We start from the raw sequence: 14,636 nt of genomic DNA, 5'->3' as shown, positions 1-14,636 counted from the left end.
TATTTATTTTGAGCCGTGCAATATAAATCTCACACTTTCTTCTTCTTCAAAGAGACTTTCTTCCTCTCCACTCGAGCTCTTAAAGAATTCTTATGTGCAAAGCCAAGCTTTCTTAAGATGAACCACATGAAATGTGAACGTGTCATTAGGACTAGGCCGGACTGAAGTGAATGGAGAGGCTCTTCATTGCTCAGCCTCAGGTGCCATTTCTTGCATCCTATATTTTTTTACGGGACGTGCGTGGTGTCATGGCACTGCTGTACGCCGATCAGTATTATTTTTTATTTTTCAAGAACTTTGTGCCGCGCATCTTCCAATCTCCATGTACAAAGCCGTGAATGCACAATAAGTTTCTTGCAGGCTGAAGCAGCAGCAAACGCATGAATGTCCCACATTAGTTCTTCCCAAAGGCGCCAAGCCTGACCGGCTGTACATAAAGGCAGTAAGATTTTCCTCCTGTGTCTTGATTTTACTATTTAGAAGCACATATGTACAGCAAAAAAAAAACAAAAAAAACCGGGCAAAGTAGTGCCAATATTTATATAGCAATGGGAAAAAATGGCACCCATGTCCAGTTAACTTGTCGCAGATTCCCGCGAAACAGTGTTACCTCTAGCGTTTTCTAAAGCAATGAGAATATGCACTATATTTGGATGACTGATACACGTATTTATTACCCACCCTGCATTACCGAGGGGTCATTTCACCGAGCATTGTGACTATTCTAACTTATAAATTATGACGCTCTGCATCATGATGCCACCTCCACCTCCGCGTGAAGGCGAATGTCTGAAGCGATTGTTACGATGAACTGCATACTGGAGTAATGTAATTTATACAAGGTGTTATTTATACTATTTATTTGCCAATTTTACTTTTTATTAATGACTATTTGATTTTGTGGTTGCAAATGACTGGATAGTAGAATGTGGTGTAATATGAAGAGACGGAAAGGTCAATGTTTACAGGCGAACGGTACAAGCGACAGGCGCCTCGTTTCGGCGCATCAGACTGTCTTCCTCCTGAGCTCTGCTTACAGACACAACGTATTCTTCAGGCCCACATTTACGATCAAGCGTCCGGGGCGGAGATCCTGGACGATCCTGGAAAAGCCTATGCAATTTCTCATTGACTTTTTACCTCATGACGAATCAAAGGAAGCCTATATATATCACGCCACAGGTAGTTCTGGCACTTTTGTCAAGGCTTGTACTTTCTGACTGCTGTTCGCTCATCTCTGAGCCACAGATACTGTATTGCATCTCATCAGCTATGGTCCAGGCTGGTTTTACGGCATGCTTGAGGTTTGCAGACATCTGCTAGGGAAGCTTGAGTATTAGATATTAGAGAAGAATCATGATGTAGACCTTCACTGAAGTTTACAGAGTTACGTATCGATAAGTGATTGCAGCAATTGTATGCATAGACAGCACTTGTAGGGGGACACTAGCCCGTCTTATATAATGCAGTATTATTACACATCACCCATTATGGCTGACTCTGCTAGTCTTGCCTTGCTTATAAGAGGACCCGCTTACTTCAGACAATACACAGGGTGCAAGGACAATGTTCACACAATGCTCGCTGGGATAATGCTTTAGGGTGTCTCCCACTTTCCTGCATGCCCGATATAAGAAGCCTTGCGTTCATAGATAATAGTAGCCTTATTTGCATCATCAGTGTTATTGCTTTGCAAGAGAGAATGTATCAAATAGCTGAACAGAAAATCATGGCCTTAGATGTATAAAGTACAGAGCTGGGGAGATCACATCTCGGCTGCCAATAATCACTACAGGTAATAAATCAGGGCAATGTAACATTAATGGCACTATAATATGTACATAGCCGCCATAAACAGGCCAATATGAGCAGCGTAGGGCCATCTACAGTGGATATTCGTTCTGTAAGCTTAATGTCTTTTTATTTAAAGGGGATCCCCTCTTAAAAGGAGTCTTCCACTTCAAGTATTTGCCAAGGGATCCTTTACACCCTCTTTACAGTATTATTTATGGCTAGGCGATGCCTAACTGAAGCCAGCCGTACACTGTACAAAGCTGTCCCTCAGATAAGCTTGTTCAGCTGATCCCCTCACATACATATTTATGCTCAGATCAGCTGAGGGTGAATGTGTTCTGAATGGAGAGAGGGGAGTATGTTTCTGCCCCCAACACTCTGACCCCCCCCCCCCAAAGACTCCTCTGTTGGTACCTGTTTTTTTTAAAGACTCCTCTGTTGGCACCTCTCTCTCCCTTCAAAGACTCCACTGTTGGCACCTCTCTACCCCCAAAGACTCCTCTGTTGGCACCTCTTTCTCCCTTCAAATACTCCTCTGTTGGCATGTTTCTCTTCCCCCCAAAGACTCTACTGTTGGCACCTCTCTCTCTCTCTCTCTCTCTCTCTCCCCCCAAAGACTCCACTGTTGGCACCTCTCTCCCAAAGACTCATCTGTTGGCACCTCTCTCTCCCTTTAAAGACTGTGCTGTCCCCTGCATATACCTGTTGGCTCCAGATTCTATGTCCCACAAATACTCCCCTGTTCCCCTCCAGACTCCCCTGTTCTCCTAGACTCCCCTGTTCTCCTACAGACTCCCGTTACTCTTCAGACTCTGCCGTTTCCCACCAGACTCCTCTGCTCCCACCAAACTTCCCTGTTCTTCTTCAGACTCCCATTTTCCACCATAATTCTCTGCTCCCTCCAGACTCCCCTGTTCCTCTTTAGACTCCCCTATCCCCCTCAGACTCCCCTGTACCCCACTAGACTCCCCTGTTCCTCTTTAGACTCCCCTATCCCCCTCAGACTCCCCTGTACCCCACTAGACTCCCCTGTTCCCCACCAGACTCCCCTGTTCCCCAACAGACTCTCCTCTACTCCTCCATACTCCCCTGTTCCCCTCCAGACTCCCCTGTTCCTCTTTAGACTCCCCTATCCCCCTCAGACTCCCCTGTACCCCACTAGACTCCCCTGTTCCCCACCAGACTCCCCTGTTCCCCAACAGACTCTCCTCTACTCCTCCATACTCCCCTGTTCCCCTCCAGACTTCCCTGTTCCTCTTTAGACTCCCCTGTTCTCCTCCAGACTCCCCTGTACCCCTCCAGACTCCCCTGTTCACCTCCAGACTCCCCTGTACCCCACAAGACTCCCCTGTTCCCCACCAGACTCCCTTGTTCCCCTCCAGACTCCCTTGTACCCCACTAGACTCCCCTGTTCCCCACCAGACTCCCTTGCTCCCCACCAGACTCCCCTGTTCCCCAACAGACTCTCCTCTACTCCTCTATACTCCCCTGTTCCCCTCCATACTCCCCTGTTCCCCTACAGACTCCCCTGTTCCTCTTTAGACTCCCCTGTTCTCCTCCAGACTCCCCTGTACCCCTCCATACTTCCCTGTTCACCTCCAGACTCCCCTGTTCCCCACCAGACTTCCATTTCCCACAAGACCCCCGTTCCCCTCTAGACTCACCTGTTCCCCTCCAGACTCTCCTGTTCTCCACCAGACTCCCCTATCCCCCTGAAAACTCCCCTGTACCCCACTAGACTCCCCTGTTCCCCACCAGACTCCCCTATTCCCCACCGGACTCCCCTGTTCCCCAACAGACTCCCGTGTACTCCTCCATACTCCCCTGTTCCCTCCAGACTCCCCTGTTCCTCTTTAGACTCCCCTGTTCTCCTCCAGACTCCCCTGTACTCCTCCATACTCCCCTGTTCCCTCCAGACTCCCCTGTTCCTCTTTAGACTCCCCTGTTCTCCTCCAGACTCCCCTGTACCCCTCCATACTCCCCTGTTCACCTCCAGACTCCCCTGTTCCTCTTTAGACTCCCCTGTTCCCCACCAGACTTCCATTTCCCACAAGACCTCCCTGTTCCCCTCTAGACTCACCTGTTCCCCTCCAGACTCTCCTGTTCCCCACCAGACGTCCCTGTTCCCCACCAGACCCTTATTTCCTTTCAGATCTTAATCCAATGTGTATGGCCGACATACATTTGGGCTGTAGCCTAACAAGAGATGCAGCATGTGACAACAGCAAAGCCCTTACTGTTATCTGACCATTGTTCCCAATTGATTATAAGTGACCAGCACTTACCCCCTATGGTGCAGCGCCACCAGCACTGGAGTCAGTATTAACAGGTAACCATACCAGGCCATAGCTACAGCAAGAGCCATGAATCCTAGCTGACTGACTCAGGACTACTACTTCCAATACTTGAAGGAACTTTTCCCTTCTTGATCAGCAATGTACACCGCAGTCTTGCCAGAGATCTGAAGTGTAAAGCGATCACTTCTACACATACAGGGGCTCTGACCTTGCAATAAACTCTGACATCTATCAAAAATCCTGATAGGTGAAAGCCAAAATGTACTGAAATCCTGAAACAAAAACAGGAGCTCTTGTTGTTAGTTTATGGCGGCCCACCTGAGTCACGGGACGGGAGCACATGCAGCCTGTTCTGTTTCCCACTACCTATCTCTGCCATAGGGAAAGCCACACACTCCTTAGGCTGGTTCCTCTCTTACATGGCTGGGTGTATGGCTGTCTATGGGGATGGAGGACGAAGTTGATCCCAGCTGCTTCTCCCCTCCGCACACCTGAACCTATAGCCTCTGTAGATTCCGTATTCAGGCTGCTTGTGTGACTGTAGATGTAATGACAATCATTACAACAACCACTAATGAGAATTGTTATGTCTATGGCACTAGAACAATACAGAACTAGTTTAACGTCTTTCCCTCTTAATGTTGGCAATGCTCATGACCCTTATTTGCAACATTGGGAAGGATTTTGCAGCTCATTCCCTTCATTGCAGATACTTTATAGCATGTATCCCCCCACCCCCCTGGGGAGGATCTTTGGTTAGCTTTAGCAATATCTCAAAGTGCAGAATCTTAACCTGTTAGCACAAGCGCTCCTCCATGTTCATCTCGGCCCGCACATTTCACCCGACCCTGCGTGCTGGCACCGGAATGGGTTAACTTCTCATAGTACCTTATTAGAGTAGATTATGCAAAGAGCGACTAATTCCAATCGACTTTATTTCATCCAGAGATGTGCATTTGCAAACTGATGGCGTCACACGTTCAGCTGCCTTCTGATCCCGTATGCCGCATTTTTACCTGTAGACGTAGGACGCCCGCCCTTCTTTCATATTTATACTGTACATAGAAAGATACAGCAATAATTTTAAATGCATGTCGAGAGTTTTGGTTCTCCAGAAAAGAAAAAAAAAAACACAAAAAAACAAGGAAATAATAAAAGGTTTCTTTTTTTCTAGCAACTGATGCTGTTAAAGCCGGTTCTACATGTCACCTTTTACTGTATTAATTCTCATGCAATTCAGGGAAATTAAAGAGTTTATGATTCAATAGATGGGCCTTGTTGTGACGGGTTTTCTTTCCATTGTTCTCCTATGATATCATGGCTCGGGACGCACTTTCTTGCACCTGTCCTTCCCGATTAGTTAATTGGGGATTGAGAATATGAAGTTAGACACAGACTCCTTTAAGACCTGAATTTACATGACAAAGGCTTCCGCATATGGTGGCCTGTCTACAGTAGGGTGAGCCCATGCTCAGGGTAAGTCACTCTGTAATAATAAGCTGCCACTTTGCCTAATTGGCCTCCCCGCGACTCAGCTGCGGCGACTCCCCCTCTGCCGCACCCCCCCACCCCCACCCGGAGTATCACGCTTCAGGGGTCGCTGGGGTAAAATATCGAAGCCCCTATCTGCAAAAATCCGATTGGGAATAAAATCCTTTGTGCGCAGCAGAAGCAGGAGCTATTTGTGGCAGTAAAATAAATGCAGAAGGAGGCAGCTGCGGTGACTTGTGAGCTCTGATTGGTCGCACCGAGGACAGAATATGCCACCTGCAGTCCTTTGTGTGATCTGACTGAATTACATTACAAGGCGCCTGGCTTTCACCGTCTCCTACCAAATTGTACGTTCCTTCTGCGGAGAAATGCAGAGCGGGGAGCACAATAGCAGACGGACTATTAACTAGGTCTTAGGGACAAAGAGGCCGTGCAAGTTTCATTTTGGAATATGCGCAGTCGTCAAAAAAAAAAAAAAAAGCCCCCCCTCCTCTAAGGAGATTAAAGGCCTTTTTATTCTGCGCTCAGTGAAAAGATCTGACAGATTTCACCTGTCAAGAGAGATGATGGCAAATTTTCAGCTGCATTTATTTTGATGCGGACGCAATGTTCCAGTCTGGTTCCTCAGGCCCCTGACGACGCCATGAACACAAGCTGAATTTAGGAAATAAAATGATGACTTTGCATCTCTTGCAAAATGATGTTGCAGCATTACTGCATGCCTGCTCGCAGCCGGAGCCTTAATAAGCCCCCGGGCAGATCCATGCACGCCAACTCCGAGGCCCACTCCGCGAGGGGAGGGGGGGATGAGGAATTATACAGAATCAGGACAAAGAGCAATAAGGGAACAAACAAGCGGAACCTGGAAATAATACCTTATGTTGTGTTCATAGGAATAACAGTGATTTATCTCGGTTAGGATGAGCGTCGCATATAAAGCAGACTAATGGCTTTAATAAGGATACGACGACGTTAGATTAGCTAGTTTGTGAGGCAGCGGGAGATTTTGTCCATAATCATCATTACATTTTGACCATTCCAACAGATGGGGAGCAATAGAACAGGATGGATGGGAAGAGTCTGTTACCACAAGTAAAGCACAGAAAGACATTAACACTAAAATGATAGAAAATCTCACAGCAGCGACGCATGTACAGTGCATCCCCCATGTGTCTCCTCATAGGTCTGCAGTGTGTGAATCGGGGTGCTGCTTTATCTCAGGCTCAGAGGTTGGGGAGTGAAAGGTCAAAGAGATGGATCAATCTAGCAGCATTGTCTGTAGGAGTCTGGAATACCAGGGATGCTGCCCGCTCTCCCTCATGCTTTACCCTTCAGCTCTGATTATTCTATATCCTGCACTGTATTTCCACAAGCCTAATAAGAAGCTGGTCCTTCTTATTCCTGCTGGATCAGCTTCTGGCTTTTTTCCCCCCAAAAAAACTTCACTAAAGACGCCACAATTGGTACAAGTTGTTTTTTGTAGGGTCAGAACGCTGCAGCCAGATGTTAGCCAAGAGTGAATAGGGAGTGAATTCATGGCAGGCTCACAGAAATGTTGATGTTTTTCTCCTACTGACTTGTCATTTACTTTTATTTAAAAAATCTCCAGTCTTACAGTATTTATCAGCTGCTGTATGTCCTGAAGGAAGTGGTGTATTCTTTTCAGTCTGACACAGTGCTCTCTGCTGCCACCTCTGTCCATGTCAGGAACTGTCCAGAGCAGCAGCAAATCCCCATAGAAAACCTCTCCTGCTCTGGACAGTTCCTGACATGGACAGAGGTGGCAGCAGAGAGCACTGTGTCTGAAAGAATACACCACTTCCTGCGGGACATACAGCAGCTTATCTATATAACTCTCTGAAACCAGTTGATTTGAAAGAAAAAGATTTTTGCTGGAGTACCCCTTTTAAGAGAAGCCTTCAGAAACTCTTAGAGGATGACAAATATAAGGCTGGGTTCCCCTAAGGGACATCGGTGTACCATGGGGTCAGGAACCACTTTACCGGTGTCATGTCTTCTTTTTCTGTACTTTATCTGTAAAACCACAACAATCTGTACCACATCGCAAGGGGTTAAAGTGGACAGCACGATATGATCTTTGTTAGGGATAAGTGTGGGTGGCACATGCTAGAGTTGGATCGGTCGCCATTTAATTACTAGTGACTAAAGAACTTGTTAGTAGCGGAGGGATGATTGACAGGCAGAGATGCCAGTAATGGACTACTTCCCCGCCGCTGCCTGTAACGCGCCCGGTGGATTAAAGTGCTTTTTTTGGGGGTATACAGCTACTGCTGCAGTCGTAGCCAAGACGTGCCGTGGCTGCTGCAGGAACTGTATACAGCAGTTCAGGGAATCATATCAGCCGATTGGTTCCCTTTAAGGGAGCTGCATCTAGCTTCTTCAGCCACTGACTCTAGCATGTTCCAGTCGTGCTCACCTCTATATAACCCACACCCATTAGCTACACGGCTGTTTTCATGCCAAATAACAGAAGAAAAATTAAGAAATGTTTTTAAACATTTGGTCAAGTTTTCGAGCCTCTATTTTTTAAGAATACTTAGTGAGGAAAGATATATAGCTCTCTCTACATTTAGGAAACGTGGTGTCCCTTCAAGTCAGTATTTCTCTCCATTTAGGAGTCTCAGAACATTGACTGGGGATCTGTGCCAAACCAAACAATCTCTCCAAAGGAAAAGGCTTCCCTTCTGCAGACAGCTGTTTCGGGGTAGTTGCCCCTCTTCGGTGTAGGGCAGGGTGTTGGCTGGATAGTGAGAGGACTATCAACGTGGGTAAAAGGGATACTCGTTCTCCATAAAGAATACTTATCATTAAAAAAAACTTTCAATGTTCCAGGGACATGTCGCACATCTTTCTGGGTCTGAGTCTCACTGCTGCCTCTGCCAGAGATCGGGAGTGTGATCGGGGATGTGTACTGTACTGCCATTACACTTCCCTGCTGTCAATGATCTCCAAGGGGCCTCACAGACTGGATGGAGATCGCTGGATGGACTGGATGGAGCCCAGGAGTGTAATGCACCCTCACATGCTTCCCCCAGTATGTTCTCCTGATCGGTGGGGGTGCTGTTATGGGCATAGCAAGGATTCATAGGTCCCCATAGCAAAAAACTGTACGGGGCCCCCTTCCCTATGCACAACACAAAGCACTGCACATATATATATATATATATATATATATATATATATATATATTTATACTCGGTAATGTGGCCAAAGTCTCTTGTGACCAGCCTGCAGCTACAAAAGTTACTGGCAGAGCAGAGAGCCAATGGCTGCTTGTTCTGTCAGTCCACTGTATTTAAACTTTAAGGGCCCATTAGGAGCCCATACTGTAGGTGCAGGAGCAGACTACCTTCTGCTTAACCCTTTATGTACTGCAGTGTGTGAGTGACCCAATAGTAAAAAAAAAAGTTAAAATGGAAGACAAGGAGATCTCTGCTTCACTGCTCCTGAACTGATAACCCCTGACCTCTGAATTGAGCTCTGCACATTTTCCTACTTATTGCAGCAGCCAGAGAACAGAGGTGAGGGATTATCAAAACAATGAAACAGATCTCCTTGTCCGCTACTTATTAACCCTTTTTTTGTGCTGCATCATGTAAGTGAACACTGGGCCACCTATGCACTGCAGTACATAAGGGGTTAAGCAGAAAGACCCAAGGCAGCTCTTATCCCTATGCATCCCTGGGCCCCCCTTCCCCACGGGCCCCATAGCAGCTACCTATCTTGCCTCTAAGGTAGCTTTGCCACTGGGTGCTGTAAGGCTCAATAAAAAAATCCAAAAATACTGCGTATAAATACAGAGGCATCCATCAGGTTGTATTGTGGCGTCCGCTGTCATGCTGTTCTTTTTCTTCCCATCAAATCTGATGACACTACTGGCACAGGGCCTGAGACAGCCTCTGATGATAGTGAATAGAGCGGATCTCACACTGTGTTCTGCAGAGATATGAATCAGGAGACATCCCAGAGTCCGTATACCTTGGAGAGACGTCATTCACTATACATAGAGTCCATGTTAATAAGGACATACTCCAATGTCTACACTATCCTGCTCAGCAAACCACAGGGAGGCTAGACAACGCAGTTTTGTTTGTCTTCAGGTATTATGTGGTCTATGTATATATGTTACATATATGTGGGGATACAGTAAGACATTGACCTCACAGGAACCGAGCCACAAACACAGGAACAATACACAGAATAATAAACGCTGAGAAAAGCTTATGCTGCAAGGACGATGCGAATGATTCCAAGGAGAAGACATTTCCTTTGTTGTGTAATAACCTAACGCAGCGCTCACTAGAGCCCAGGAATAGTGCTCCGCATTCATGACACTGCTGTGCTGATTCATACTGATTCAGCTGCCGGACTGTACCACTCACTGATAGAGGGGGGTTGCATGAATAAAGATACACAAATAACCAATCTTTTTTTTTTTTTTTTTTTTTCCATAAGTTTCTTAATGACAAAAACCTAGACGTAAAGGTCTTTATACTGAACTAAGATAGTGGAAAGCTGTTTTGAACACCCCCGTTTAGAAGTGGTTGCTTCCAGTAAGAAGCAGGAAGGATAAGAAGCTTAGACACATGTATGGAGGGACGCGGAGAGCGATTCTGAGAGGTGTATACCCAGTGAGGGATATGGGGCAGGCTCGTAGGATGATGGCGGATGACAGCGTTCAGGAAAACCGGAGCATTCATTCTGGTAACATCTCTGAAGTCCATAACATCCCCATGAGGGTGCTGATCCGACCCATCCCGTCTGAGCTAGAGGAGGCCAAGGTGCAGAGTCTGATGGAAACCATCCAGGTAACAGCATGCTAGTATTCTTACTATAGATACATATTTCATTGTTGTCTTTTCATACTTTAACTCTATTGTAACTTTAAATGAAGCCGTTCCGAGCACCCAAGGAACTTTTGCCCTGAAATGCAGTAAGATCACATGGGGTAGCGATCTTAAAGGGGCTGTCCAAACCATAAAGGGAAATTATCAGCCAGTTAGAAGCAGGATTATACAACAAACTGTATGGGAACGGCGCCAAAGATAAGACAAGCCTTCATCCTCAGCGCCACGTGTCCCTTGATTTATAAATGAAACCACATAACACAATAACATGTAATGCTGTCCTTCGATGCATCTTCTGACCTTACCGATTTGAAAGATGGAACAATGATTTGATTTTACAATTGACTTCCCAATAGGTGGACGCAGACCGGGTGCCCCCCATAGATGTTCTCTGGATCAAAGGTCGGAATGGAGGGGATTACTACTATTCCTTTGGGGGATGTCATCGCTACGCAGCTCATCAGAGGCTCAATAAAGAAACCATAGCAGCCAAACTCATCCAGTCTTCTGTCAGTGACTTACGCACGTACCTTGGATCCAGCACTCCTGATCTGCTGTAAGAAGTCTATAGTCATTCTTACCAAATACTGACTGATCTAACGCTTGTGGGGCTCATGTCATTATATTGATGAAGATCTAGTATTAGGGTTCACTGAACCCCTTGGTAAAAGTGAATAACAGAATGAGGGAAGCATATTGTAAAGGACTCACCATTACAAGCGGATGTTATTCCATTCTCCAGCAGTAGGGGGCGCTCTGTCCAGGATATCAGAGGGGCCCTGTGGCTGCACCCTCTCATGTATGTATATGGTCCCTACAAGACTATGACGTGACAATATTTCCATCTACATCCTATAAGGATCAACACCAAGTACAGATTCAGATTTTTTTCCTCTGGTGGAAAAGTCAGAGAAATATACTTTAGTACATTTCTTATAGACATATTATGTATAGAGAGAAGCTTTACGAAACCGCCTCAGTATGTAATAATCAGAATGTACAGAGATGTTATTTTATTACTAATAATACGGTTACACATACAGCAGTGTATGGTGGTTCTTCTATTGATCACTCTGCATTGGTTCCTTAGGGAACTATTACATGGGCGGATGGGGGCCTGATAATACCAGTAAACAAGCGCCGATCTGCTAGATCGGCGCTCGTTTACTGGGCCTATTACACGGACCGATTATCGTTTAACAAGGGCTGCAGGGACATCGTTACCGATGTCCTTGCAGCCCTTGTTTAAACTTTATACATCACATGTCACAGGTGGCAGGGCTCCTCTTCCTCTGTGCTTCTCCCTGGGTCCCGCGCGCTCTAGCTTCAGAGCGGCCTGTCTCGTTCCGTGTAATAGTACCCTAACTGTTATGGGGACTGTCTGTGCATCTCACCTGCTGAGGACAGGGAGAACAATGTGCCACCTACTCCAGACAACATATCTCAGTCGTAGACACAGACGCCTTCCAGTATTACCTCTGAGAGGATATAAAGCACCCAGCAACTATATGCAGATATTACATCACTTAGGATTCCTGGCTGATATATAATCCTGATAGAATATAGGGCTAATATGGGAGCCCATAGAGGAGACACAGTAACAGCTTAATAACTGAGTTAACGTATTAAAGGAGAACTCCAGTGCTTAAAAATAAAGCCTCTAAACTGTCATGATATAACTAAGGGCTATGTTACATCGCCGATGCTTATTGTAAGCGAGTGCTGATCTGTTACACAGCTCGATAATCGTGCAGCAAGGGATATATGTATATATATATATATATATATATATATATACACATACATCCCTTGCTGCACTATATATATATATATATATATATATATATATATATATATATATATATATATATATATATATGCTCCCCTGTGTCCTGCTCGCTTCTGCCCAAAGCCGCTGCTGGAACTTTGGAGACTGAACTGGCCTCTCAGCCAGTCACTGGTGGTGGTGCTTTCCTGTTTCAGCCTGTGATTGGTGATACGGCCTGTCACTTCAGAGACTAGCTCTGAAGTTTCAGCGACGGCTGCGGACAATGGGCAAAAGTGAAGAGAACACAGGGAGCGTGAACAGGTATGTATAGTTTTTTCCCCCTACACATTCATCACCCATCAGGCAGCGGCTAATGATTTTTCATCTTTTAGGGTAAAAGACAGTGATCAACTGACAATCATTTCTTCAGCTGATTGTTGGCTTTATTATAAGAAGCGATAATCTTACAAATTGGCCTATATAGGCAGATTATTGCTCCGTGTAATTACCCTCCCTTGTGTGTCTGTATACGCTAGAAATTTTGCCATTCCAGGAGCCCACCGGCCACCATCTTTGGTTTCTTGCTACTTCCTGCTTCCGCATTACGCTGCTCCTATAATAGGGCTGTGTTGAAATGGCGTCCAACTCCCGCCCTTCATTCTGATTTGACAGAATCCGATGGCTTACAGCTTGCTCTGCCAATCAAAGCTGAGCAGGCTGCGTTACCTGGCGACATCATAGAGGAGGTTGGCCTAACAAAGGGATGGGAGTTAGGCCAGGGAAGATTGGTAATTGTACCTTTGGATATCTGCTTTTAATCCAAGATCTGTCCTGGGGTCCGTTCGGCAGGTGATGCAGTTATTGTCCTAAAAAACAACTTTGAAACTGGCAGCCCCGTGCCCAAAGGTCAGGGCTTAGTTTGTGCATGCATTAGGCTGGCGCAACCTCTCTGTCCCTCCTCCCCGAACTCCTCATCATTAGGAATGCTCCAGGCAGATTGTCTCCTATTCATCTGCTGTGTGAATACAGAACATGGGCTGGATCATTAAGGCACCTGTGCAATGTTTAGACAACAACTGCATCACCTGCCGAATGGACCCCAGGACAGATCTTGGATTAAAAAGCAGCTATCCAAAGGTACAAATGGTTTGGGGGGGGGGGGGGGGTCAGATCGTGGGTACAGAGTTGCTTTAACCTTATCGCCAGATACATAGAAGGAGGGGTGGACACACTACGGCAGATGTAAGAGCCACAGAAATGTAGTAGTAAAACTAACATCAGCATCAAATTCATGGAAACATCGTCTACCTTGCTTTTAATCTCTATTGGAGTTATTACGCAGTCTCATGTGCATCATGAAGACACTAGGAGCTGTATTACATGGCACAATGTGAGAAAGAATGTGCGTGACCTGTCAGATCAGCGTTTGCTTCCTCCTCGTTCCCTGCTAGCTGTCTGTGTTCTTATATGCACAGACAGTAAGCAGAGAGTCATTTAAGAGAGCGGCGGGTGGACCATAGAAGACAGCGTTGGTCTGCTGCCGCCTCTATTACACGGGGCAGACTTATAATTTTTTTTTACATGTTGAAAGACGACGATCACCCGACCGATCATTGCCTTTTAACATGACCTATTAAACTGAACGATTATCGGCCAGAACGGTCAGTAATCGGCCAGGTACGGCCGATAATCGTTGGGTGTCATAAGCCGTTTACATTTTTCCTTATGTTGCTACCGCTCAGGTATCGCCAGTTCTGCCAATACAACCATGCTGACACTATGTGCATGTTGCTCTAGCTACCGGCACTGATGTAGCACCAACAACCATGTTATGTAGGCTCTAAAGCTGAAAAAAGCACACAGGTCCATTAAGCACAACCTAAACTTGATCCAGAGGAAGGAAAACCCCCTCATGAGGCAGGTGCCGATTATCCTATTTTATGGGGAAAAAACAGACATGGCCGCACATCCATATACTTATCACTGATAACTATATACTACTTACATCCGGAGTTAGTAAAAACTTGATCAAAGTGCATAAGCCCACACACTGCTTTATAATTCGTTATATGTGTGGGTCCCTAACTTAAAAATGGCGCAGTCCTGTGTGGCAACCACCACCGCAACAACATCACAAGTCTAGCTCCCCTAAAGCTGCCAGACATAGTCCCCCTGGGCCAGGGGTCTCCAAACGGCGGCCCTCCAGCTACTGCAATACTACATTACCCATAGTGCCTGGACAGACAAAACGAAAGCTTTAGCTGTCCGGGCATGATGGGAATGGTGGTTTTGCAACAGTTGGAAGGCCGCAGTTTGGAGGCCCATGCCCTGGGCCCCACTAGGCCATAGACACTGTGCTACCGCAATGATGGCCGGCGCATGAAACCGCACCACACAGTGCAAAATCAGATGGAAAAA

The 14,636-nt window shown here is 46.1% G+C and overlaps 2 protein-coding genes across 5 annotated transcripts in view; one reads left to right on the top strand and one right to left on the bottom strand.

The window, feature by feature from the left end:
* Positions 1–14,636, bottom strand: part of FAM110A (family with sequence similarity 110 member A) — a 218,088-nt gene that overhangs the window by 119,209 nt on the left and 84,243 nt on the right. The window lies entirely within an intron of this gene.
* Positions 10,157–11,570, top strand: SRXN1 (sulfiredoxin 1). The gene is made up of 2 exons (XM_069952839.1): positions 10,157–10,411; positions 10,807–11,570. Exons 1-2 carry the CDS (start codon positions 10,190–10,192, stop codon positions 11,008–11,010), a joined length of 426 nt encoding a protein of 141 aa, XP_069808940.1. The 5' UTR covers positions 10,157–10,189; the 3' UTR covers positions 11,011–11,570.

The sequence above is a fragment of the Dendropsophus ebraccatus genome, chromosome 14 (assembly GCF_027789765.1).
Source record: "Dendropsophus ebraccatus isolate aDenEbr1 chromosome 14, aDenEbr1.pat, whole genome shotgun sequence".
NCBI lineage: Eukaryota > Metazoa > Chordata > Amphibia > Anura > Hylidae > Dendropsophus > Dendropsophus ebraccatus.
Note: the sequence above shows the minus strand (reverse complement) of the source record. Positions and strands in the feature narration are given on the sequence as shown.

Coding starts and splice junctions, on each gene's coding strand:
- SRXN1 (XM_069952839.1), top strand. CDS start 10,190: ATGTATGGAGGGACGCGGAGAGCGATTCTGAGAGGTGTATACCCAGTG. Junction 10,412..10,806: donor GTCTGATGGAAACCATCCAG/GTAACAGCATGC, acceptor ACTTCCCAATAG/GTGGACGCAGACCGGGTGCC.